Here is a 23,046-nt window from a genome sequence, read left to right on the forward strand (position 1 = left end):
TTTTGAGGACCATATACTAAAAAAAAAAAGGAGAGTCTTTTGTTGAGTTCTTTAATAGGATTTGCTCTGCGTAAAATGTGCCAATACTTGTGTTTAAAAACAACATATTAGAAAATGTTTGGTAAGTTTGGCTGAAGGTATAACTGGTTCTGTTTGATGTTAACAAGAACCATTCTCTGAAAATACTTCAAGAGTTCAGTGGAAGTCCATTTTATTTACATTATTTGTAATTAGGCTGATCCAAAGAACTAAACTGTTATAAAACACAGAATGGACACCAAACATCACGAGCACATGTGCATTCAGTAAATATTTGCTGCATGAATGCTACACTTAAATTTGCTTTATTTCCCAAATAAAAGGCAAAGGAATGATGCCTCTAACCTCCCAGGCTTTCCTCTTCTCAAATATCAGCTATACTCTGGCAGTTTGATTACTAGCAAGAACAACATCTGCAATTTCTCAAAAATATTAGGTATTTCTTCATTTATTCAGTAAATACCAGTCATCTGCAATGTGATGGGGCTTGTGCTATATTCTGAGGATGTGATGGTGAACAAAAGAGACTTGGTTTCTTTTCTGATGGAGTTTGAAGTTTGCCCTTGGAGAAGACTGGTAAATTAGGAGGATTATGTGGGAAACAAAGGCTGTCTGAGAAAAAGTAGAGGGAACGTCAAGCCCATGCATCCGCTTGCTGCTTGCCTTCTGTTCAGTGCTCAGAGTAACTTGGCTTAGTACTTATGTTGTGGTTCAGAATACAAAAAGAAAAAAGTTAAATGTCCATAACTGGCAAATAAATAGAGAAGAAAGTAGGTAAGTGATCACCTCGGGCTGAAGTGCAAGGGAGAGGCGAGATGGGCAGGGAAAGAGGGGAGAAAGGGAGAATGAGTAAGAACCACTGATTGCATGCTTCAAGTAGGTGAATTGTATGATATGTGAATTATATCTCAATCAAGATGTCTGAAGAAAAAAGGCCTGCAGGTGTAGCTAAGTGGTAGAGCACCTGCTTAACATGCTCAAAGCCCTGGGTTCAATCCTCCAGCACCAAAAGGAAAAAAGAAAAGAAATCGAGTTTTGTCCTCCCCAGGTATTCCACTTACCTCACTCTGAGTAGATTCTTAAATATTTGGAAGATTAGGTGAATTTTAGTTTATCAGCAACACTGCAAACCATAATAAACATGATTGATTTCACATCATCTTCATTTCTGCCCCACTTCAATCTTGCTCAGCCTCCCACCCTCCATCTTGGAACTCCTCCATCAGTTATCTCTATCCATCTCTAACCACCATAGAGGACTTTCAGACTTGGCTTCACCTGATATCCAACATCTTTAGCTCTTCCTGTTTCTGTGTGGCTGGCTTGGTGGGTTTCCTGTCCTCACTTCATTGAAAAGCCATTTTCCCCTCAAAGTTCTGCACTTGGTCTACTTTTCTTGCTCTATCCATTGAGCGATCTTACTACCCCATAGATTTGGGCAGTACTCTCTCCCTTTTAGAGGTCAGACATTTTTCTTTCACTGTGTCATTGAGACCCTATGTTCCCAGCTCTTTCTTTAATATTCTCCTACCAGCTGAAGCAAATACCCAGATTTCCCCCTCTTCCTTATTTTTGTGTCCATTCAATCACTTGAACAGGTAAAAGGCCAAATATCTAAAATCTTCCCTTCTTTTCTATCTCCATAATCCTTTAGTTTGGTCTGGTATCATTTCTTTCATGGATTGCTCAAAGAGCCAATTACCTAGTTTTCTATTTCCAGGGTTATTTTGTGTGTGTGTTTGTGTGTGTGTGTGTGTGTGTGTATTGTGGGGGTGTGTTGGGGGGGTAGGTGGGTATGTGTTTCCTAGGATGAAAGGGTGTCTTGTTCCTCTTTGTATCCCAATCCCTAAGGAATTTCATGGAGTGTGTAGAATGAATGAATGAATCCATTAATGCTCACAACTTTAACAAAAGTGCTGCTTGCTAGGGACTCATAAATGAAGAGTGCTGTGGTGTTGGTATTCATTTCTGATACATTTTCAGCACTTTTTTCTTTCAATTTTCCATAACTCCATATCCATTGGCATGTTTTAAGTCTCCTGGTTGTCTCTGATTATGTGTTGTTTTCTTTGGTCTAGAGCCTTGAATTTGCCCTCCAATTTGTCTGAACTCAGCATCAGTTGTCAGTAGAAGCTAATCTAAAAAGAGCATTGTGCCTAAGAATTAACACCAACTAAACTAGACTTCTTTTTCAATTAAATTACTTTGTATGGGATTGTTCCTGTCCTCTCTGAATTCATTAGCCAACAAAATTTTGAAAAAGTGTCTGGAAAGAGAGATTTCAGGATTTGAGAGGCATGAGTGTGAATCAGAGAGGAAGGAAGCCTGAGGTATTTCCTTAGAACATTTACTTCAGGGCATAAAACTTATTTATCAAAGAAATCAAGGGTGTTTTATTATTCTTGCCCAGAATCACTAATGCATTTTTTTTAAAAAGAAGGTATTGATATTCATAACATGTACTTTTCACCAATATCTTTATTTCTAAACCTGTATAACCTCTCACATACTTTAATTGACTTCAAAACTTGCAATGGGTGTCATTTAAAGAACACCACAAATTGGATGTCTCAAGACAAAATCTCTTTTTTAATGTCTCGAGAGATATTTTAGGTGCATTATTATACATTTTTTAAAGTGCATGTAGAAATATTCCTTTAAAGGAAATTACATCATTTCATTTTCTCCTTAAATTCACATTTCCCTCTAGTTTTCCCACAGGTTTTATATTTGAAATTCTTTTTTTTAAATTCTGTCATTCTTTTCTGTAATAGAAAGTATACATATAAGGTTTAATTTTAATTCTGTGGTTATAAAGCTTATAACATTTGAATTTTTCCCATGGATTAATTATTTATTGAATGAATGACAGTATTTAATCAAACTAGTATAAATATGTTATGAATTCTGCTGGGTATTGGGGGGGGAGCGGGAGGGGGTGGAGTGGGTGGTAAGGGAGGGGGTGGGGGCAGGGGGGAGAAATGAACCAAGCCTTGTATGCACATATGAATAATAAAAGAAAAAAAATTATGACTATTTTAAAATACTGAATTGAACATTATCATTATGAAGTGACTATCTTTGATAATGCTTTTTGACTTAATGTCTATCTTATCTGATATTAAGGTTTTTCTGGCCAGCTTTCTCTTACCTAGAAACTTCATGGTATATCTTTTTCTACCTTTTTACTTTTAACCTTCTTATATATATCATTTTAACATATATCTCTTGAAAACATCATACAATTAATTTTTGTGATCATGTCTGACAAAATTTTAATTGGAACATTTGGTCTACTTGAATTTATTCATGGCATTTCAGATTAAATTACTAACCCAGTTGTTTTATGTTAAAAAAATATGTTATGAATTTGATAAATAGTTATTAAACACAGAAATGTAAATTTCAATGACTTACCTCTCTTAAACAGATGCCCCATGTGTGGAGATTTTTTTTTATTATGTGTGTTTTTGTGAATGAATACTGTTGATTCCTGGAAAGAGGACTTAGCACAGACAATACTCCAGGATAAGTGGGGTGGTACAGGAGCTATCCCTCTCTGTTGTCATAGGGAAGAAGAGAAAACTCAAAGAGTTAGGAAGAAGAACCTGTTGTGTCAAGGTAGATACCTTTGCAAGCAGATCTCTTAGAAGAGAAAGGGCAAATGGAGATTGAAGATTTGAATATTGATTCCTCTAAATCTACCTTTGAATACTTACCTCTTGGAAAGCCTGTGTGCAACCCCTAGGACTAGATAAGCCTCTGTTTGAAGACCTTTTACAAGGAGAGATGCTACAATACTTAAGATGAGAGATAAAGACCATTAGGTCAGTCGTCCAAGGAACAAAGGAATGGACACTTTGAATGGAAGATAAGAATTGGCAAAAATATTCACTACTGAACCATAGGCAATTATTTAGATTTTTATTTTTATTTTTTTATTTTTTTTTTCATTTTTCTTTTATTATTCATATGTGCATACAAGGCTTGGTTCATTTCTCCCCCCTGCCCCCACCCCCTCCCTTACCACCCACTCCACCCCCTCCCGCTCCCCCCCTCAATACCCAGCAGAAACTATTTTGCCCTTATCTCTAATTTTGTTGTAGAGAGAGTATAAGCAATAATAGGAAGGAACAAGGGGTTTTGCTGGTTGAGATAAGGATAGCTATACAGGGCATTGACTCACATTGATTTCCTGTGCGTGGGTATTACCTTCTAGGTTAATTCTTTTTGATCTAACCTTTTCTCTAGTTCCTGGTCCCCTTTTCCTATTGGCCTCAGTTGCTTTAAGGTATCTGCTTTAGTTTCTCTGCATTAAGGGCAACAAATGCAAGCTAGTTTTTTAGGTGTCTTACCTATCCTCACCCCTCCCTTGTGTGCTCTCGCTTTTATCATGTGCTCATAGTCCAATCCCCTTGTTGTGTTTGCCCTTGATCTAATGTCCACATATGAGGGAGAACATACGATTTTTGGTCTTTTGAGCCAGGCTAACCTCACTCAGAATGATGTTCTCCAATTCCATCCATTTACCAGCGAATGATAACATTTCGTTCTTCTTCATGGCTGCATAAAATTCCATTGTGTATAGATACCACATTTTCTTAATCCATTCGTCAGTGCTGGGGCATCTTGGCTGTTTCCATAACTTGGCTATTGTGAATAGTGCCGCAATAAACATGGATGTGCAGGTGCCTCTGGAGTAACAGTCTTTTGGGTATATCCCCAAGAGTGGTATTGCTGGATCAAATGGTAGATCGATGTCCAGCTTTTTAAGTAGCCTCCAAATTTTTTTCCAGAGTGGTTGTACTAGTCTACATTCCCACCAACAGTGTAAGAGGGTTCCTTTTTCCCCGCATCCTCGCCAACACCTGTTGGTGGTGGTGTTGCTGATGATGGCTATTCTAACAGGGGTGAGGTGGAATCTTAGTGTGGTTTTAATTTGCATTTCCTTTATTGCTAGAGATGGTGAGCATTTTTTCATGTGTTTTTTGGCCATTTGAATTTCTTCTTTTGAGAAAGTTCTGTTTAGTTCACGTGCCCATTTCTTTATTGGTTCATTAGTTTTGGGAGAATTTAGTTTTTTAAGTTCCCTGTATATTCTGGTTATCAGTCCTTTGTCTGATGTATAATTGGCAAATATTTTCTCCCACTCTGTGGGTGTTCTCTTCAGTTTAGAGACCATTTCTTTTGATGAACAGAAGCTTTTTAGTTTTATGAGGTCCCATTTATCTATGCTCTTAGTTGCTGTGCTGCTGGGGTTTCATTGAGAAAGTTCTTACCTATACCTACTAACTCCAGAGTATTTCCTACTCTTTCTTGTATCAACTTAAGAGTTTGGGGTCTGATATTAAGATCCTTGATCCATTTTGAGTTAATCTTGGTATAGGGTGATATACATGGATCTAGTTTCAGTTTTTTGCAGACTGCTAACCAGTTTTCCCAGCAGTTTTTGTTGAAGAGGCTGCTATTTCTCCATCGTATATTTTTAGCTCCTTTACCAAAGATAAGTTGCTCATAGTTGTGTGGCTTCATATCTGGATCCTCTATTCTGTTCCACTGGTCTTCATGTCTGTTTTTGTGCCAGTACCATGCTGTTTTTATTGTTATTGCTTTGTAATATAGTTTGAAGTCAGGTGTTGTGATACCTCCTGCATTGTTCTTTTGACTGAGTATTGCCTTGGCTATTCGTGGCCTCTTGTGTTTCCATATAAATTTCACGGTAGATTTTTCAATCTCTTTAATGAATGTCATTGGAATTTTGATGGGAATTGCATTAAACATGTAGATTACTTTGGGGAGTATCGACATTTTTACTATGTTGATTCTACCTATCCATGAGCATGGGAGATCTCTCCACTTTCTGTAGTCTTCCTCAATCTCTTTCTTCAGAAGTGTATAGTTTTCCTTGTAGAGGTCTTTCACATCTTTTGTTAGGTTTACACCTAGGTATTTGATTTTGTTTGAGGCTATTGTAAATGGAATTGTTTTCATACATTCTTTTTCCGTTTGCTCATTGTTAGTGTATAGAAATGCTAATGATTTTTCTATGTTGATTTTATATCCTGCTACTTTGCTATAGCTATTGATGATGTCTAGAAGCTTCTGAGTAGAGTTTTTTGGGTCTTTAAGGTATAGGATCATGTCGTCTGCAAATAGGGATATTTTGACAGTTTCTTTACCTATTTGTATTCCTTTTATTCCTTCTTCTTGCCTAATTGCTCTGGCTAGGAATTCCAGTACTATGTTGAATAGGAGTGGAGATAGTGGGCATCCTTGTCTGGTTCCTGATTTTAGAGGGAATGGTTTTAATTTTTCTCCGTTAAGTATAATGCTGGCTGTAGGTTTGTCATATATAGCTTTTATAATGTTGAGGAACTTTCCTTCTATTCCTAGTTTTCTTAGAGCTTTTATCATGAAATGATGTTGGATCTTATCAAAGGCTTTTTCTGCATCTATTGAGATGATCAAGTGGTTTTTGTCTTTACTTCTGTTAATGTGGTTTATTACGTTTATTGATTTTCGTATGTTGAACCACCCCTGCATCCCTGGGATGAAGCCTACCTGGTCGTGGTGAATAATCTTTTTGATGTGTTGCTGAATTCGATTTGCCATTATTTTGTTGAGGATTTTTGCATCAATGTTCATTAAGGAGATTGGCCTATAGTTCTCCTTTTTGGAGGTGTCTTTGCCTGGTTTTGGGATAAGTGTAATACTGGCTTCATAAAATGTGTTTGGCAGTTTTCCTTCCCTTTCTATTTCATGGAACAGTTTAAGGAGGGTTGGTATCAGTTCTTCTTTAAAGGTCTGATAGAATTCAGCAGAGAATCCATCAGGTCCTGGACTTTTCTTTTTGGGGAGACTCTTGATTGCTGCTTCAATTTCATTTTGTGTTATAGGTCTATTCAGGTGATTAATTTCCTCTTGGTTCAGTTTTGGATGATCATATGTATCTAGAAATCTGTCCATTTCTTTTAGATTTTCAAATTTATTTGAATATAGGTTCTCAAAGTAGTCTCTGATGATTTCCTGGACTTCCATGGTATTTGTTGTTATCTCCCCTTTTGCATTCCTGATTCTACTAATTTGGGTTTTTTCTCTCCTCATTTTAGTCAGGTTTGCCAGGGGTCTTTCGATCTTGTTTATTTTTTCAAAGAACCAACTTTTTGTTTCATTAATTCTTTGTATGGTTTTTTTGGTTTCTATTTCGTTGATTTCAGCTCTTATTTTTATTATTTCTCTCCTTCTATTTGTTTTGGGATTTGCTTGTTCTTGTTTTTCTAGGAGTTTGAGATGTATCATTAGATCATTGATTTGGGATCTTTCAATCTTTTTAATATATGCACTCATGGCTATAAACTTTCCTCTCAAGACTGCCTTAGCTGTGTCCCATAGGTTCCGGTAGGTTGTGTTTTCATTTTCATTGACTTCTAGGAACTTTTTAATTTCCTCTTTTATTGCATCGATGATCCATTCTTCATTAAGTAATGAGTTATTTAGTTTCCAGCTGTTTGCATGTTTTTTGTCTTTACTTTTGTTGTTGAGTTCTACTTTTACTGCATTGTGGTCAGATAGTATGCATGGTATTATTTCTATTTTCTTGTATTTGCTGAGGCTTGCTTTGTGCCCTAGGATATGATCTATTTTGGAGAAGGTTCCATGGGCTGCTGAGAAGAATGTATATTGTGTAGAGGTTGGATGAAATGTTCTGTAGACATCTACTAGGTCCACTTGATCTATTGCATATTTTAGATCTTGGATTTCTTTATTGAGTTTTTGTTTGGATGACCTATCTATTGATGCTAATGGAGTGTTAAAGTCTCCCACAACCACTGTGTTGGAGTTAATATATGCTTTTAGGTCTTTCAGGGTATGTTTGATGAAATTGGGTGCGTTGACATTGGGTGCATACAGATTGATGATTATTATTTCCTTTTGGTCTATTTCCCCTTTTATTAGTATGGAATGTCCTTCTTTATCTCGTTTGATCAATGTAGGTTTGAAGTCTACTTTGTCAGAGATAAGTATTGCTACTCCTGCTTGTTTTCGGGGGCCATTGGCTTGGTAAATCTTCTTCCAGCCTTTCATCCTAAGCCTATGCTTATTTCTGTCTGTGAGATGAGTCTCCTGTAAGCAACAAATTGTTGGATCTTCTTTTTTAATCCATTTTGTCAAACGGTGTCTTTTGATGGGTGAATTAAGTCCATTAATATTAAGCGTTAGTACTGATAGGTATGTGGTGATTCCTGCCATTTAGTTATCTTAGTTGTTTGAAGGTTTGATTGTGTGTACCTAACTTGATGTTACTCTCTACTGTCTTGCTTTTTCTTATCCTGTGGTTTGGTGCTGCCTGCCTTTTCATGGTTAACTTGGGTGTCACTTTCTGTGTGCAGGATCCCTTGCAGAATCTTTTGTAATGGTGGCTTTGTGGTCACATATTGTTTTAGTTTCTGCTTATCATGGAAGACTTTTATTGCTCCATCTATTTTGAATGATAGCTTTGCTGGGTAGAGTATCCTGGGGTTGAAGTTATTTTCATTCAGTGCCCGGAAGATCTCACCCCACGCTCTTCTTGCTTTTAATGTTTCTGTTGAGAAGTCTGCTGTGATTTTGATGGGTTTACCTTTGTATGTTACTTGTTTTTTCTCTCTTGCAGCCTTCAATATTCTTTCCTTAGTTTCTGAACTTGTTGTTTTAATGATGATATGTCGTGGAGTAGTTCTATTTTGATCTGGTCTGTTTGGTGTCCTGGAGGCCTCTTGCATCTGTATGGGAATATCTTTCTCTAGATTTGGGAAATTTTCCGTTATTATTTTGTTGAATATATTACGCATTCCCTTCGCTTGCACCTCTTCTCCTTCTTCGATGCCCATGATTCTCAAGTTTGGTCTTTTGATGGAGTCAGTGAGTTCTTGCATTTTCTTTTCACAGGTCTTGAGTTGTTTAATTAATAGTTCTTCAGTTTTTCCTTTAATTACCATTTCATCTTCAAGTTCTGAGATTCTGTCTTCTGTTTGTTCTATTCTGCTGGATTGGCCTTCCGTTTTGTTTTGCAGTTCTGTTTCGTTCTTTTTTCTGAGGTTTTCCATATCCTGGCTGTTTTCTTCTTTATTGTTGTCTATTTTTGTCCTGAGTTCATTTATCTATTTATTCATTGTGTTCTCTCTTTCACTTTGGTGTTTATACAGTGCTTCTATGGTTTCCTTTATTTCTTCTTTTGCTTTTTCAAATTCTCTATTTTTATTGTCTTGGAATTTCTTGAGTGTCTCCTGTACATTTTGGTTGACCCTATCCAGTATCATCTCTATAAAATTCTCATGGAGTACTTGTAGTATGTCTTCTTTTAAATTATTCTTGTAGGCTTCATTGGGTCCTTTGGCATAGTTTATCTTCATTTTGTTGGAGTCTGGCTCTGAGTTTCTGTTCTCTTCATTCCCCTCTGGTTCCTGTACTAATTTTTTGCTGTGGGGAAACTGGTTTCCTTGTTTTTTCTGTCTTCCTGTCATTGTCCTTGGTGTTGTTACTGTCCCTGTACTGTGTGTAATTGTAATAATAACAATGGTAATATTTAGAATGGAAGAGTGAGCTGAGATGGAAAGCAAGATGTTAAAGAAAAGGGGAAAACAAATATACAGACAAGAGGGAGAAAGCAGAACAAGGTATCAGACAAGAGAGTTTCAAAGGTATAAACAGGGAGTGTTAGTGTACTAATCGACAGTAAGCTGAACAGATAATAGAGTGACAGAGAGAGGATTGAAAATCAAAGATAAAAAAATAAAAAATAAGTATATGAAAGTAATATCTATTTATAAAAATGAATTAAAATAAAATGGAAAATAGAAAATTAAAAAAAAAACAAAAAACAAAAAACCAAAAAACTTCCAAGTTTATATGCAATGCAATTTCAGTCTTAATAATTTGGATGTCCGTCTCAATCTCCAGTCCTGGAGTTGGTGCCTCAGATGTTCTGTAGTTGTCTCATCAAAGGGGATGCATAAAGTAGAACAAAACTACACTCACATACACACAGAAGAAAGAAAGAAAAAAAAAAAAAAGCCCCACCAAGTGTCCCCAGTTCAAATGCAATATAGTTTCAGTAAGTTTTTCGGCTTGCAGGTGTAATTCGGTTGTTCTCTCATCAAAGGTAGGGAGAAAAAGAAAAAAAAAGCGTCTGGAGGCAGTTCTGAGAGTGGTAGCTGCAACTGTGGCTTGCCTGCCTGCTGCTCTCAGCCTGTAGCTGGCGGCGTTATTTATGCAGATCTCTGGGGTGAGCTAGCACTCACCTGGTCCCACAGGCTTTGTTTGCTGAGTTCTCCTGTGCGGAGGCCTCTGCCACAGGCTTTCCCCTTTCCAAGCACTGGGAAAGGTGCCACTGCCCCGCGTTGTCAGGCCTGCGTGTTTATTTACAGTTCACGTGGGAAGTGGGTCTTCCCTCCTCTCACAAGCGTCCCGCTCCTGGCTGCTGGGCGCGCTCCGCTCCCGCCAGAGCCTCTCCGGCCCTCCCGGCTCGTTTATTTACAGTCCCGGGAAGGATTCCCTTCCCCCAATCTTCAGCGCTCAGGGCGCCCCACCCTCTTTCCAGCGTGTCTTAACTGTTCTTATTGCTTAGTACTCAGTTTCTCTTTTTTTTTTTCCCCGGGTGGAGGTCAGTCTGTCCAGGGGGGCTATGCTGCTCTGGCCCAGGCTTGTCTGTGGGGCTACCGCAGTACCACGAAGCTCACCTGGTCCACGTCTTCCCAAGCCGTATGGGCGCCGGCCACTGGCGGCCCGGGGGCCTCCTCGGTTCTCCGTTTAACGTGAAGTGGAGATTCTCTGCGCCGGCTGGAGATGTGGAGGAGTCAAAGTTATGCCTTTTCTCGGTGATTATGCCTGCAAAGTGTGTCTCCAGCGTCTCTCCAAGATTTCACTATAGGAGGGTCACTTTCTGCTTCCTACCTCTAGCCGCCATCTTGGAATTCTCCTTATTTAGATTTTTAAAATGTCCCATGTTTAAGAGTTTTATTCACTTCTGGTTTTGATGGCTAGATCTTATTAAATCACTATGACTAAAAGCTTGTGTAAAAAGTATCACTGCTACTAAAAAAGGTAACCCAGTCTTAAGCTCTAGTCTATAGTTTAAAAAAAAGCTTTTAAAACACATTTATACAGGATAAGTAAAAACTCCTTAATCATTTGATCTTTTATTTACTCATGCATTAATAAACATTCAAAACTTTTCTCCAGACCCATCATAAATAACTGTGGAAACAAAGGTTGAATATTCTTGCCTTCCAATGACTTACATTCAAGCAGGGGAGAAAAATGTGCAGACAATGGCTATGCCATGTCTGTTGGCTATAACAGGGCATAGGCAACATGGATGATTTCACAATGGAAATAACAATGGAATAACACCCAAACAACTAAGGATCATCAGAGAAGCAACACATGAGTCAAAAGAAATAGCTGTACAAATGTTTGGAGGTGGAAAGCATCTTTGCATAAGGTTGAACACAGAATTTTGTACATTTCAAGTATAAGGTGTAAGATGAAGAGATACGGTGTGATGAGACCAGAGAAGGGACAAAGATCACAGAAGGCCTAGACACCATGCCAAAGTGATATGAAAACTCTAAATGACTTAATTTAAAGAAATAATACACTGTTGAGTGTTAGAACATTACCCTGATAGGAATCTGGAAGATTCCAATGTGTGAGTCTGGAGATAGGGAGGCCAGTGAGGAGGCTGTTGTAAGAGTCAGATGATAAGGACTTGAGCAAAAGTAGCAAAAGCCAGATTTAGAAGTGAGACATGAAAGACAATGAGGTATTGTTGATGGGCTTAATATGGGAAAAGATAAGCTAAAATAATCCACACTAAACAGAAGTGATCTAAATATTGAAGCGTTAACTCACACCCAGGAAGTCCAGAGGTAAGGAGATCAGGGATGGTTACTTAATGGCTTAACAACAGTCAAGAAGACAAGTTGCTTTCCATTTTGTGCAAGCATTTGGCTTCCATCGCATGGCGTCTCCCAAGGCTCAAGCATTAAATCCTTGCATAGACATAACCAAAAACTAAACCAGTCATTTCTCCTGGCATGACTCTTTTTATAGGGAAATAAAATTCTTCCCCAGGAGGGTTCACCATGTATCTACTCATCACAATTATATCATGGTCCACATCTAAATCAAGCACTTGTAAGAAGACTGAGATACACAATTGGCTTAGATCAGCCAGCTTTCTACTCCATAGTATGTGGAATGGTTTATGGAGAATTTAGAATCCTACAGCTGAACAAAATTGTAGTTCAGCTAGGGAGGATGAATAGGAACATTGACTCTCAAGTAGTAAAGGAGCAGGGCCTGCCCTGAGCATCTTAAAGGATAACATTTGTGCTGTTCATGGAGATAGGAACTGTCTGAAGAGGAGCAGTGTAGTGGAAAAATACTAATGCGACCTGAAACATATAGAACTTGGGGTGCTATAGGACACTGGGGAACATCTAGTAGGCATTGGGGGACAGGGACAGAGTCATAAGCAGAGAGCTAGTGGTTGAAGTCATAAGCATGAGTAAAATTCTCCGGAGTGTGAGAAAGAAGAAACAAGATTTTGGAAAAATCTTTGGAGAACTCCAACCTTTTGGAAGTAAGCAGAGAAAAAAAAAAAATCAAGAAAGGAGATTGGAAGACTAAACAAGCAAGAAGAAAAACGTGTTCTTATGAATTCAGAGGAAGTAAAAATGGAGTACACAGTTTCCTCAGACTTTACTACGTGCTCTGTCATCATTCCTATAGCTATGATATAAGAAATCAAACAAAGCAGCTGAAAGTAGAGTGAACAGGGAAAGCTGATGGAGCACATGGGCAAGATGTTTTTTATTTTGCTCAAAGCATTTGAGACAGGCCTCTCTAATCTTTTATGTATACATAGACAGAAAATCTACGCTGTGCTCCCAGGGAAGTGGAACTTTGCTGTTTTAGCTCTCTTAGAACAAACAATGGCTGTCCTAGGGGGGTGGAAGAAGGGGGTGCAGTGTGGAATCCTGCAACATGCATGAATGGTCTCTAAGGCAACAGTCTAAAATTTCTATTTGAAAAAAAAAACTATTTAGGAACTGCTTAATGACTGCAGAGAACAGTGTCACTGGCTGTAAAATCCTTAATGGAACATTCACAATTTCTTCTTTCTTTTCAAATAAAACTCATGGTGCATTTTGCTCTAATAGCTCTTGGACTATGACTTGATTTTGGAGCCACATTTTTCATAACAGCAACATAGTACAGGAGTGACAAGTGCCATTAACACCATTTTACAGAGAGGAAGGCGGAGAGGCCTGCGAGTGAGCCATGGAGGGTCAAGGCCCAGAAACCATCTTCTCTTTCCCTTTCTCAAGTGGATGTGGCTTAGAGAGAAGCAACCCTTGGGCATAAATATCAGAGCTTTCAAAGAGCTTTCCCACCTGCTTCCTTGTAAATGTAACACTGTGCTGCCATCTTGCTCAGTGTTAACACTTCCTGTCCTGAATTTATCCCTGCAATTTCTTCAGAGAAAAGAACGTTGATTACAAATTCACAGATGATATACTTCCTTCAAAGTATTCAGATGACATTGAATTTTCCAGGAACAAAATGATGGTCAATGTTCCATGAAGGCAATGTCACTTGGAAAAGTAAATGGATTCATTTGCAGTCAGGGGGCAATGCCCTGATATTTCTGCTTTCAAAATTGCTAGCCACTTCCTATTGTTTTCATGACATTTCAAAATTTATAGCTAGAACTTTGGTTTGTCCTCAGTATTTTACTTTCTCTCACTTTAAATAAATTGCAATCTCTCATTTTCAGTTGGAGGACCACTGCATTTGAACTTGATGTGCAACCCCCTGTAATCAAACAGATGCAAATTAATTGTAGGATGCTATTTCACATTTTTCAGGCAGGCAAAAAGTAATAAATCTGGCACCACCAAGTGTTAGCCAGAAGCAGAAGGACTCACATCCCATCCATGGGAGAGAAGACTGGAGCAAGCACTTAGAAAGAAACTTGGCAAAACTTTGTCAAGCTCAAGTTGTACATGTCCTCTGGCCCAGCATTCCACTTCTTGGTGTTTCTCTAGAGAGAAACTGCAACAGATGGGCTAAATAAGCGCATGCAAAAAATGTTTGGTGTGGCTCTATTGGCAATTGAGAAAAAGTACAAGCAACGCCACTGTTCCTCAGCCAGATGAATGAATAAAGTGCTTAGTGGAGCAGTGGAGGTAGACAGACTTCTGCAAACACCCACGTGCAGGAAATCTCAAACATGCATTTGTGAAAAATGTTGCCAAAGAAAAGTAGAGTGGGACATTGTTACCTAAAGATTTTTTACACATGTGAGCACACTCATACACAAAACTCAAGCGAATGATAGGTACAACTGCCAAATACTATAGCATGCCATACCTACACCATCTCAGTGAGGGTATAAGGAGGGGTGGGAGGAGGAGACTGTGTGTATTGTCAAAATTGAAAGAGACTGTAAAATAAAGATGGGAAATATCAATATTGTTTTCATCCTCATGATGGGCACATAGGATTTATAATATTTTCTGTTTTATTCTATGTTTGAAGTGTTAAATACTTAGAAATTTTTACACTCAATGAAAGCTACTTTCTGCGGCAAAAGAATGCAACAGCAAAAAGGCAATGACTAAACTGGATAGGAAAAGTTAGGGGCAGAACTTGGCCAAGTTTCTCTGTAAAAGGCCAGATAGTAAATACTTTCGACTTGGCATTAAGGTCACTATCTCCACTATTCATTCTGCCCTCACAGCACAAAAGCCACCAGAGACAAAATGTAAATGGATGGTTGGCCAAGCTCCAGTTTAACCTTATTTACAAAAATGGATCTCAGCTTGGTTTGGCCCATGAGTCACAGTTTGCCTCAGTTTACAGTTGCAGGGAGGTGAGTGGCTTCAGCAGCTAGCAATCTTAGGGTATAAGGATGATCCTGCGGCCAAGGAAAGCCAAATCTATCTCTAGAGAGTTAGTTGGGGAGCTAAACCACAGCCCCCGCCAGCCAAAGGACCAAAATCATAGGTGAAGAACCCTTGTTTGTTGAGGCAGTGGCAGTGGAAAACTATAAAAGTAATCTCTGATATTTGGGGTTACTGGGGGATTGGCTTCATTTGCTTTCAGTCTGCTTTCACCTGGGTGGTCAAGCAAGTTCATCCCAAATGTGCCTAGGGATATTTAACCCTGAGTATAAGGGCCATTCCCTCCCAGCCTCCAAGGATGCTGAGAATTCCCAGGTCACAGGAGATGTTTTAGCCGCATCCCACTCACCACTCCTACATAGCCCATTTTGCCTTCATCTGCTCGTCTGCCCTCTGAAAACCACGTCACTCAGCAGCCTCACTTCATACACCTGTTTGGATGGGTAGATAACTCAGCATTGCCGTGTCCTTTCATAGAAACCAGGATGCTTTCTAGCTCAATCTGATATTGTAGAGCCCCTCTTCAGTCTTGACCCTTCTAGGAAGAGCTGATAGAAGGGGCCTGTGATTCTTTAGCTGCCTAGGTACCAGACTCCTTTGACCTGGGTAGCTTTTGTTCTGGTCTTTTCAAAGGCCAGCCACAGGGCGTTGACTTAGAGGAAAATACTTCTACTACTACCTCTTTTTTTGCACAATCTACTTTGGCCAACACAGTCTGCTTAGACCATCAGCATTTACAGTCCTGGCACCACTTGCAAATTGACAACATTGTCAAGCCAGAAGGTTGGTTAATAAAACCAACAGGATTTATTTACGAGCTTCTTCTGATAAAAGCCAAACATAAGATGAGAGAGTAAAGTGAAGGATCTTCACGTTGTCATTACTGGCAGTTGTAACCACATTCCTGAGAGGCTTATTGTATGCCAGCCATTTCTCTGAATAGAAAAGGGTTCAGCACAGAGCAAGGTTAAATTCAGATCCTGCTGGGGCCACTGGCATGTATGCAGGGATAGCTGGCAAACTGAAGACAGAGGTATGCCCATTGTCTCCTCTGGTGAGCCCGATGCAAATGAGGGCCAGTGGAATAGGTGACATAGCAGCTCCATCACTCTAGTGTCCCTGGAGGAAGGAGACACTGCTAACAGTCACCAGGCAAAACACCTTCTTGTCTGCTTGCCTGTTCTGATGCTGAGATGTCAGATGATTGGTGAGCTTTCTGTTGCCATGTGTGAAGGAGAAAAGAAATGAGAGGTATGAAAGGAAAAGAGCCTGACTTGGCTCCAGTCATTGACATTTCATCAATTGCCTCTCCCTTTCTTGAAAACTTGGAGGTTTGCTTTTCTTCCTAGGCTCCTGTGAGATACAGCTTCTAGGGATGGATGCCAGATGTTTTATAATGATTTTAAAGTATTCAGAGAATGCATGTTGCTAACCACCACATCTAACACTGTTAACAGGAAGTGTTTTTGCCCCCAGTCAATCTGAACGAGTTTGAGCTCTCTTCTTCCTGACAACAGTTAGAATCTGTCGAATGAAAGCCTGCAGTTCTGAGCCTATTATGCTGGCATTGAAGCTGCCATTGGAACTAGGAGTTGAGGACCAGGCACTTTTCTGGCTGGGACTTGCACAATTTTGGTTGTGTTTACTCAGAATGTTAATAATGTTTGAAATTATTAAAATGGAACCAAAGTACTCTCTTTTTAAAAGGCTATTGAGATTGTAATCATTCTGCAAATATAATAGCTGATGAATTCCAATTCTTGATGCTTGCCATGGGTCTGCTGGAAGTGTGGCTGTTTTCAGATGACACCTCGTGTGTGTAACCACAGAGGCATGAGAAAAGAACTTTAAAAACTTGTTCTTGACATTCCAATAATTGTACTGGACAGTATGATTTTATGAAAAAAGAAAATTCTTTCCCTTCACTCTACTCCCAACTGTTTTGCTTCTTCTGCCCAATGTCATCCACCACACTGCCTAACTCCTGCACTGCTGGCAGTACTATGTCCTGAAGATGACCTATTGGATTGTAAGGGACTCATTTAGTTATTACTTGCTAAACTACTCCTGCTCCTTCTCTAAGCACAACTAATGTTTTTCCCTTGTACCCTCACATCCCTGGGGCCATTGGTTACCTTTCCTTTACTGGAACAAAATACCTGAGATAATCAACTTACAAAGAACACAGGTTTATTTTGGCTCACAGTTTTGGAGGTTTCAGTCAGAGGATGCTTTGGGCCTGTGGTGAGTCAGCACCTCATGTCAGGAGTGTGTGGCTTAGGAAGCTGCTTGTCTCATGGCAGCCAAGAAGCAAAGAGAGAGAGACACTGGCAGCCCACAGTTTCAAAAGCACACCCCCAATAATCCAAGACCTCCCATTAGGTCCCACCTCTTAAAGGTTACACCACATGGAACCTTTGGAGACACACATGGGTCTTTAGGGGACATTTAAGATCCAAACTACAGCAGGAAGCCTATCACAGTACTTCCTTACTGCATAATCAGTACTCCACAAATATCTGATGAAGGAAGGATCCATCTCTGAGGTGATGGCCTCTTGTGGCTCAGACCTGGACTAATAATGGTGACCCTAAGAAATAATTTTAGTATAAACATTTAACAAAAATATTTTTAACAGTGAGATAGCTCTCATGAAAAGCCTAGGTTCCAGAGCTGGGAAGCTTGAATTCAAGTAGTCCATATGGAAACTCAGTGTTTCAGTTTCCTCATCCATGAAGTGGGGAAATAACAGACTATTTTATGGGACTCTGATGATTAAAAATATTTCCATATGAAAGGAAACTGTAAGCCCATCTATTGTGCTTTGAGTTCTCTGTGATTGTTCTACTTATGTGTGTTTTCTGTTGTATAAATTATTTACTGACCTTCCTGCTTTCGGGGCACTCTTTCCGGTAGTGTCATGGTGTCTCCAAGCTGTCTCCAAGCTTACTATGTAATCATGCCTCACTTCCAGCTGTCAGCACTAAAAGGAAAGCGATGGGTGCCGCACCCTATGGTTCTTCCCACACAGCCCCTCTAACTCTTTTCTCGTTACAGGATGTTCTGGAAGCTCTCCCTGTCCCTGTTCCTGGTGGCGGTGCTGCTGAAGGTAGCAGAAGCCCGCAAGAACCGGCCTGCGGGGGCCATCCCCTCGCCCTACAAAGACGGCAGCAGCAATAACTCGGAGAGATGGCAGCACCAGATGAAGGAGGTGCTGGCGTCCAGCCAGGAGGCCCTGGTGGTCACCGAGCGCAAGTACCTCAAGAGTGACTGGTGCAAGACGCAGCCGCTGCGGCAGACGGTGGGCGAGGAGGGCTGCCGCAGCCGCACGGTGCTCAACCGCTTCTGCTACGGCCAGTGCAACTCCTTCTACATCCCGCGGCACGTGAAGAAGCAGGAGGAGTCCTTTCAGTCCTGCGCCTTCTGCAAGCCCCAGCGTGTCACCTCCGTCGTGGTGGAGCTCGAGTGCCCGGGGCTCGATCCTCCCTTCCGAATCAAAAAAATCCAGAAGGTGAAGCAGTGCCGGTGCATGTCCGTGAACCTGAGCGACTCGGACAAGCAGTGAGAGCCCCAGGACGCAGCGCGGCCCCGCGCCCCGGTCCCCGCCCGGAGCTCCCCCGCCCGCACGCCGGCTGCTGTCCCCTCGGCAGCGAGCGCGGCTCTCCGGCAGCCGCGTCCCTGTCACGAGCGTGGAGCTTTGCCCTTGCGTTCCCGCCCCCTCCACCCCTCAACCCCGGCCCCACCTGTGCCTCCAAAGCCAGGCTGCGGATGGCTGGGGAAGACGCTGGCGACCACGTCCAGCAGCAGAGGTGATGCACCCATAACCCGGCTCTGCGTCTCCTCCATGCGGAAAGCAGGCGTGTCCCTGGCCTCATCCCACACTCCAGCTTCCCCCTTCCGCCCTGATGGGTGCCCCACTCCTCGGACTCCAACTTCTGCTGCGGTCCACAGACTTCTGCTGGGCGCGCGTTCCTCCCAGTAACTGGGGGGCTACCCTTGGCCGCTGCTGTGATACCAATGGGGACTGCGGCCATAAAACACATGCCCGAGGACTGGGCGTCTCCTCACAAACCTGATACCTAGAAGATAAGGTGAGCAGAGTGGAGGAGGACGTGAATGTCCCTGGGGACCTTGCTCATTGTAGGCCACGCCCCCCACCTGCCCACGACGCCCCTTCTCTTTCCTCCTGGCTCCACCTGTACGCTCAAGATGAGCTCCGCCTTTAGACTGTGATCACACACAAGGTCTCTGTTATGAACGCTGGGTGTCTAATGGACCTCTGTCGTAAAGAGCTGTTGCCACCAGCACAGATCTATCCATGTATCGTCTCACATGTTTTAACTCTAGCTTTACAGCACCATTCTGAGTAGGGAGGAGAGCAGGTGATGACCTGCTTAAAAGATATTTCACTGAGAAACAATGCCTGGTCAGCAGTTCACCCCCATGCACCTAGTTTAGATTGGGCGGAGAGGTGGGAGGAGCCACGAGTTTACTTGGAGTATTATGTTGCTGGGTGGAAATTGGATGGGGAAGGATGGGTGTTGGGGCGGAAGCCACTGACAGGTTGCCAATTCAAAGCCCTTATAATGTTTAATATGCATATGTGGGTGACACAGTATACTATTTTCACTGCCACAACGCTAAGCAAAACATATTTCCTGTTAAAACATCTTTTAAAATGTAAGGAGTTTGTTGGCTTTGTGGGGCAGGAAGGAAGAAGTAAAGTATAAATATGTAGAGGACAGTAATCTATTTGAACTGTCCCTGACAAAAATAACTAATTTCCTTTCTAAAGAATAGGCTTTACAAAGTATGAGCAAACATTAGGTTATCTTTAATTTTTCTAACGAACAGTCCAAGTTTCCATATTGTGGTCTCTCCATATAAGGAAGTTGAAATAATTTATTTTCCTCCAGAATTATACTCACTTTCAATCCCTTTGCTAAATTGCCCCAGGAAGGTCTTCCTGTGAGTAATATTTATGGAATCTGAGAAATGTGAATGAGATGCCATTGGTGGGAACCAGCACGCTGGAAAAGCCTTTTGCTAGAAACTTCCAAGCAAGTGCTCTTGCTTCCTGGGATGTGGGAGCAAGGACCCTCTCCCAGCTGTTGTGGTACACCAGGCAGGGCAGTGGGTCTACAGCCCATCCTCAGGAGAGTGGAGAGGGAGGGTTGGGGGTGTCAGTGAATCTTTTGCCTGCCACTGCACTGTGAGTTTTGTGTCTTTTCACTTCTGCAACACTATAAATCCTGAGCACTGACAGTGCTGTTGGGAGGGGGGGTCTTGGGTTTAGAGATGGGTATACAGAGCCTGAAATTAGAAGACTGAAATAACCTGGGGATGGAGATGAAAAAGTGCAGAGGTGTCCAAGGTCAGAGTTGTGAATTTTGTAGTCAGCAGAAAACGCCAAGTTCGACTTGGTGCAGAACACGCCTCAGAAAAGCTGTGAAGGAAGGAAATTCACATGGTCCTAGCGAGACTTAGAGAGTGGAATGGGAAGGGAGGCAAAGGAGGGGCGGGGAGAGGTGAGGAGAGTCTCCCCCCCAACTGGAAAGCTACCCCTGTCTGTTTATTAACACAGGACCCACACAAATAGGGGAAGGATTAAGCTAAGAACCCACAGAACACAAGACTGAGCACACTCTTTGAACCCAATTGTGGGTATGGAATGGAAGCAATGTGCTATGCTGCAATCTGAGGCTCCTTCTGGGCTGTTGTATGTATAAAGTTTACCTTATAACGGCTCAAATTGTATTTAATTTTTGTTTTGTTTATAAATGAAGAAAAGCTATAAGTATAATATAATTATTTTATAGGTATACTATTAAATTATAGAACAGATAAATATACTGTAGGATTTATGTGACCCTGGTGTGAGGTGCCATAAAAGTGGAATTAGGAACTTGTGTCAGCAGGCAGCAAAGGAGCTCTGGGGGCACAGAGTGCATTTATCCAGCCATAGTGTTCAAGTCCTGGCCCATGTCACACAATCCTCTTGGAGGCCTGGCATCTTAAGGAGAATCAGAGTCAGGCACTGCTGGGGCAGAGGTTCTGGGAGTTGCCTTTGACCCCGGTTTGGGGGACTTCATGCCTCTTCCAGACTACCACCAGCTGAAGACAGAATATTCTCGCCGTGTTCTCCAAGTGAGAAGTATTGAATGAAGACTTGAGAAACTGCTGCAAGCTGAGGTCCACTGTCAGTTCCATCTTCTCTTTCATAGCCAGGGCACCACACCTGTCTCTTCTACAAGCCAGAAATTGTCCTGAGTTTTCTCCAATTTTACATTTACTTCTCACAGGTCTCAACACTTCTTAATTTAAATGCTTCTCAGTTTCACAGTGTTCCATTTTTCTGCTGATCAAATTGTCTGCCATTCAAGAAACTCAATGATCAATAAAAAATAAAATCCTTGATAAAATTTCACATGACTTATTCACTGTATGGATTTAAAGGATTTAAATTCAACTTAGTAATAAATAATTCATTTTAGCTTTCAAATGACCTACAGTATTTCCCTCTGACTTGAGGTATTCTAATTCAATTATTTCTGAAGTTAGCTGACTGATCTTGAAGTTGTAATGTTGATGAATATGACCAAGTTAGAATGTAAGTATTCCTGGAAAGCTTGTTTAATGATTAATATATTACCACTAATTATTAATGCCTGTCTGGGAGATAACAGTAAGACCAAATCATAAATAGTACAATTAAAGCTTGTTAATCATCAAGTTATCCTCAGACTCCTCCTTAACCCTAGCCTTTGCCACCTCCTTATCCAATCCCACCACCTCTGCTTCTCAAGCACAGGCAGACAGCCCTGCCACCTGACCAAAAGTGAAATGTGGAACCTCACACTTTCTGTTGTTTATGTATTAATGGATGTTCTAGGGTTACTGGCTTCTCTAGTATTCACTCTAGAATGTCCAGTAAAACAAACAAACTGAAGAACTCACTGCCATCCCTGACATCCCTACATAATCTGCCTTCTTTTCTCCATCTATTAGAGCCTTCTAATACTTGTTTATAATATCTGGACTGTATAGTATACAGATATAAACTTTTAGTGAGGAAAGTGTGTCTATTTCATCTTGTCTGGAATCAGAAGTCAGCTGAATCTTTACAAGATCAGTGACCCATTCTCTAGGTGCATTGCATAGGCACTTACCAAGCACCCGCCCCACCCCCTGCCCCATATTTCTCTCTCATGTGGTGCTACCACAAGATGTCAGTCAATTGGGGGAGATCAGTGTGGTGTCATACAGAATGCTCATAAATCCAGATTTCTGCAGTCCATATTTTGACAAAGGGTAAGTGTCAATAGACTGAGGCAAGACCATGAACACAAAAGGGTGTCCATCCCATGGAAAGGCAAGACTTCATCCAGCTCTTTTTTCTGATACATACAGCAAAAAATCATATCTTCCAGGTCATAGCTGGTCTAGCAAGGAAACCACCTTGAGTGCAGGAGCTGCCACTGGGGCTACTGCCATTCTTGACATCTTCCCCCATCTTTGCAGGAGTGGGCCTAGTGAAATAAATGGGTATGTGTCAGGGGCCACTCCACTACTAAGGTCTTGCAGAGTTTCATTAATTTTCCCTGTTCCACCTGGAATTCAGCATTGATTTCATTTATTCTTTTTGCTGAGGTAGGGAGCAGCTTTAGAGCTTCTACTTGTCTCTCACTCCCTCTTACCATGTGAGGGTTCTTCAAACAACCTGGAGTGTGTCCTTCCGGTTATGTATTTGGAAAGGAGGGAAATGATGGGCAGGTTGGTCTGGGGAGCAGGGAGCCCACAGAGTTTTCTAGGACTCTAGTAGCCCCTATTTGCCTCCACTTTAGTAGGAGAGCATAGTGTTCGTTTGGTCTCCAGGTATTAGTGCCAATTTGGGCCCAGTGTTCAGCAATCCTCAAAGTGTTGTCTATTCTTTTCTCCAAAGTACGTTTACCTGAACAAGTGGTTAATAGCCCCCAGGTTAAGGCATGGGGAGATTACAAGTAAATAGATTTGCCCTGGTACTATAGGGTCCTTATTCATAAGGGATCAGCCATCC

General features: G+C 41.1%; 1 protein-coding gene across 3 annotated transcripts in view; it reads left to right on the forward strand.

The window, feature by feature from the left end:
• The window catches only part of Grem2 (gremlin 2, DAN family BMP antagonist), a 111,007-nt gene extending 89,595 nt beyond the window's left edge, over nt 1-21,412 (forward strand). For all 3 annotated transcript variants that reach the window (XM_074047219.1, XM_074047218.1, XM_074047220.1), the window contains exon 2: nt 18,048-21,412. In XM_074047219.1, the coding sequence (XP_073903320.1) occupies nt 18,049-18,555 (507 nt within the window). In that variant the 5' untranslated portion in view covers nt 18,048 and the 3' untranslated portion in view covers nt 18,556-21,412. The remainder of the gene's footprint in view (nt 1-18,047) is intronic.
• Nucleotides 21,413-23,046: the final 1,634 nt, after the last annotated feature.

Source organism: Castor canadensis, chromosome 11 (assembly GCF_047511655.1).
Source record: "Castor canadensis chromosome 11, mCasCan1.hap1v2, whole genome shotgun sequence".
NCBI lineage: Eukaryota > Metazoa > Chordata > Mammalia > Rodentia > Castoridae > Castor > Castor canadensis.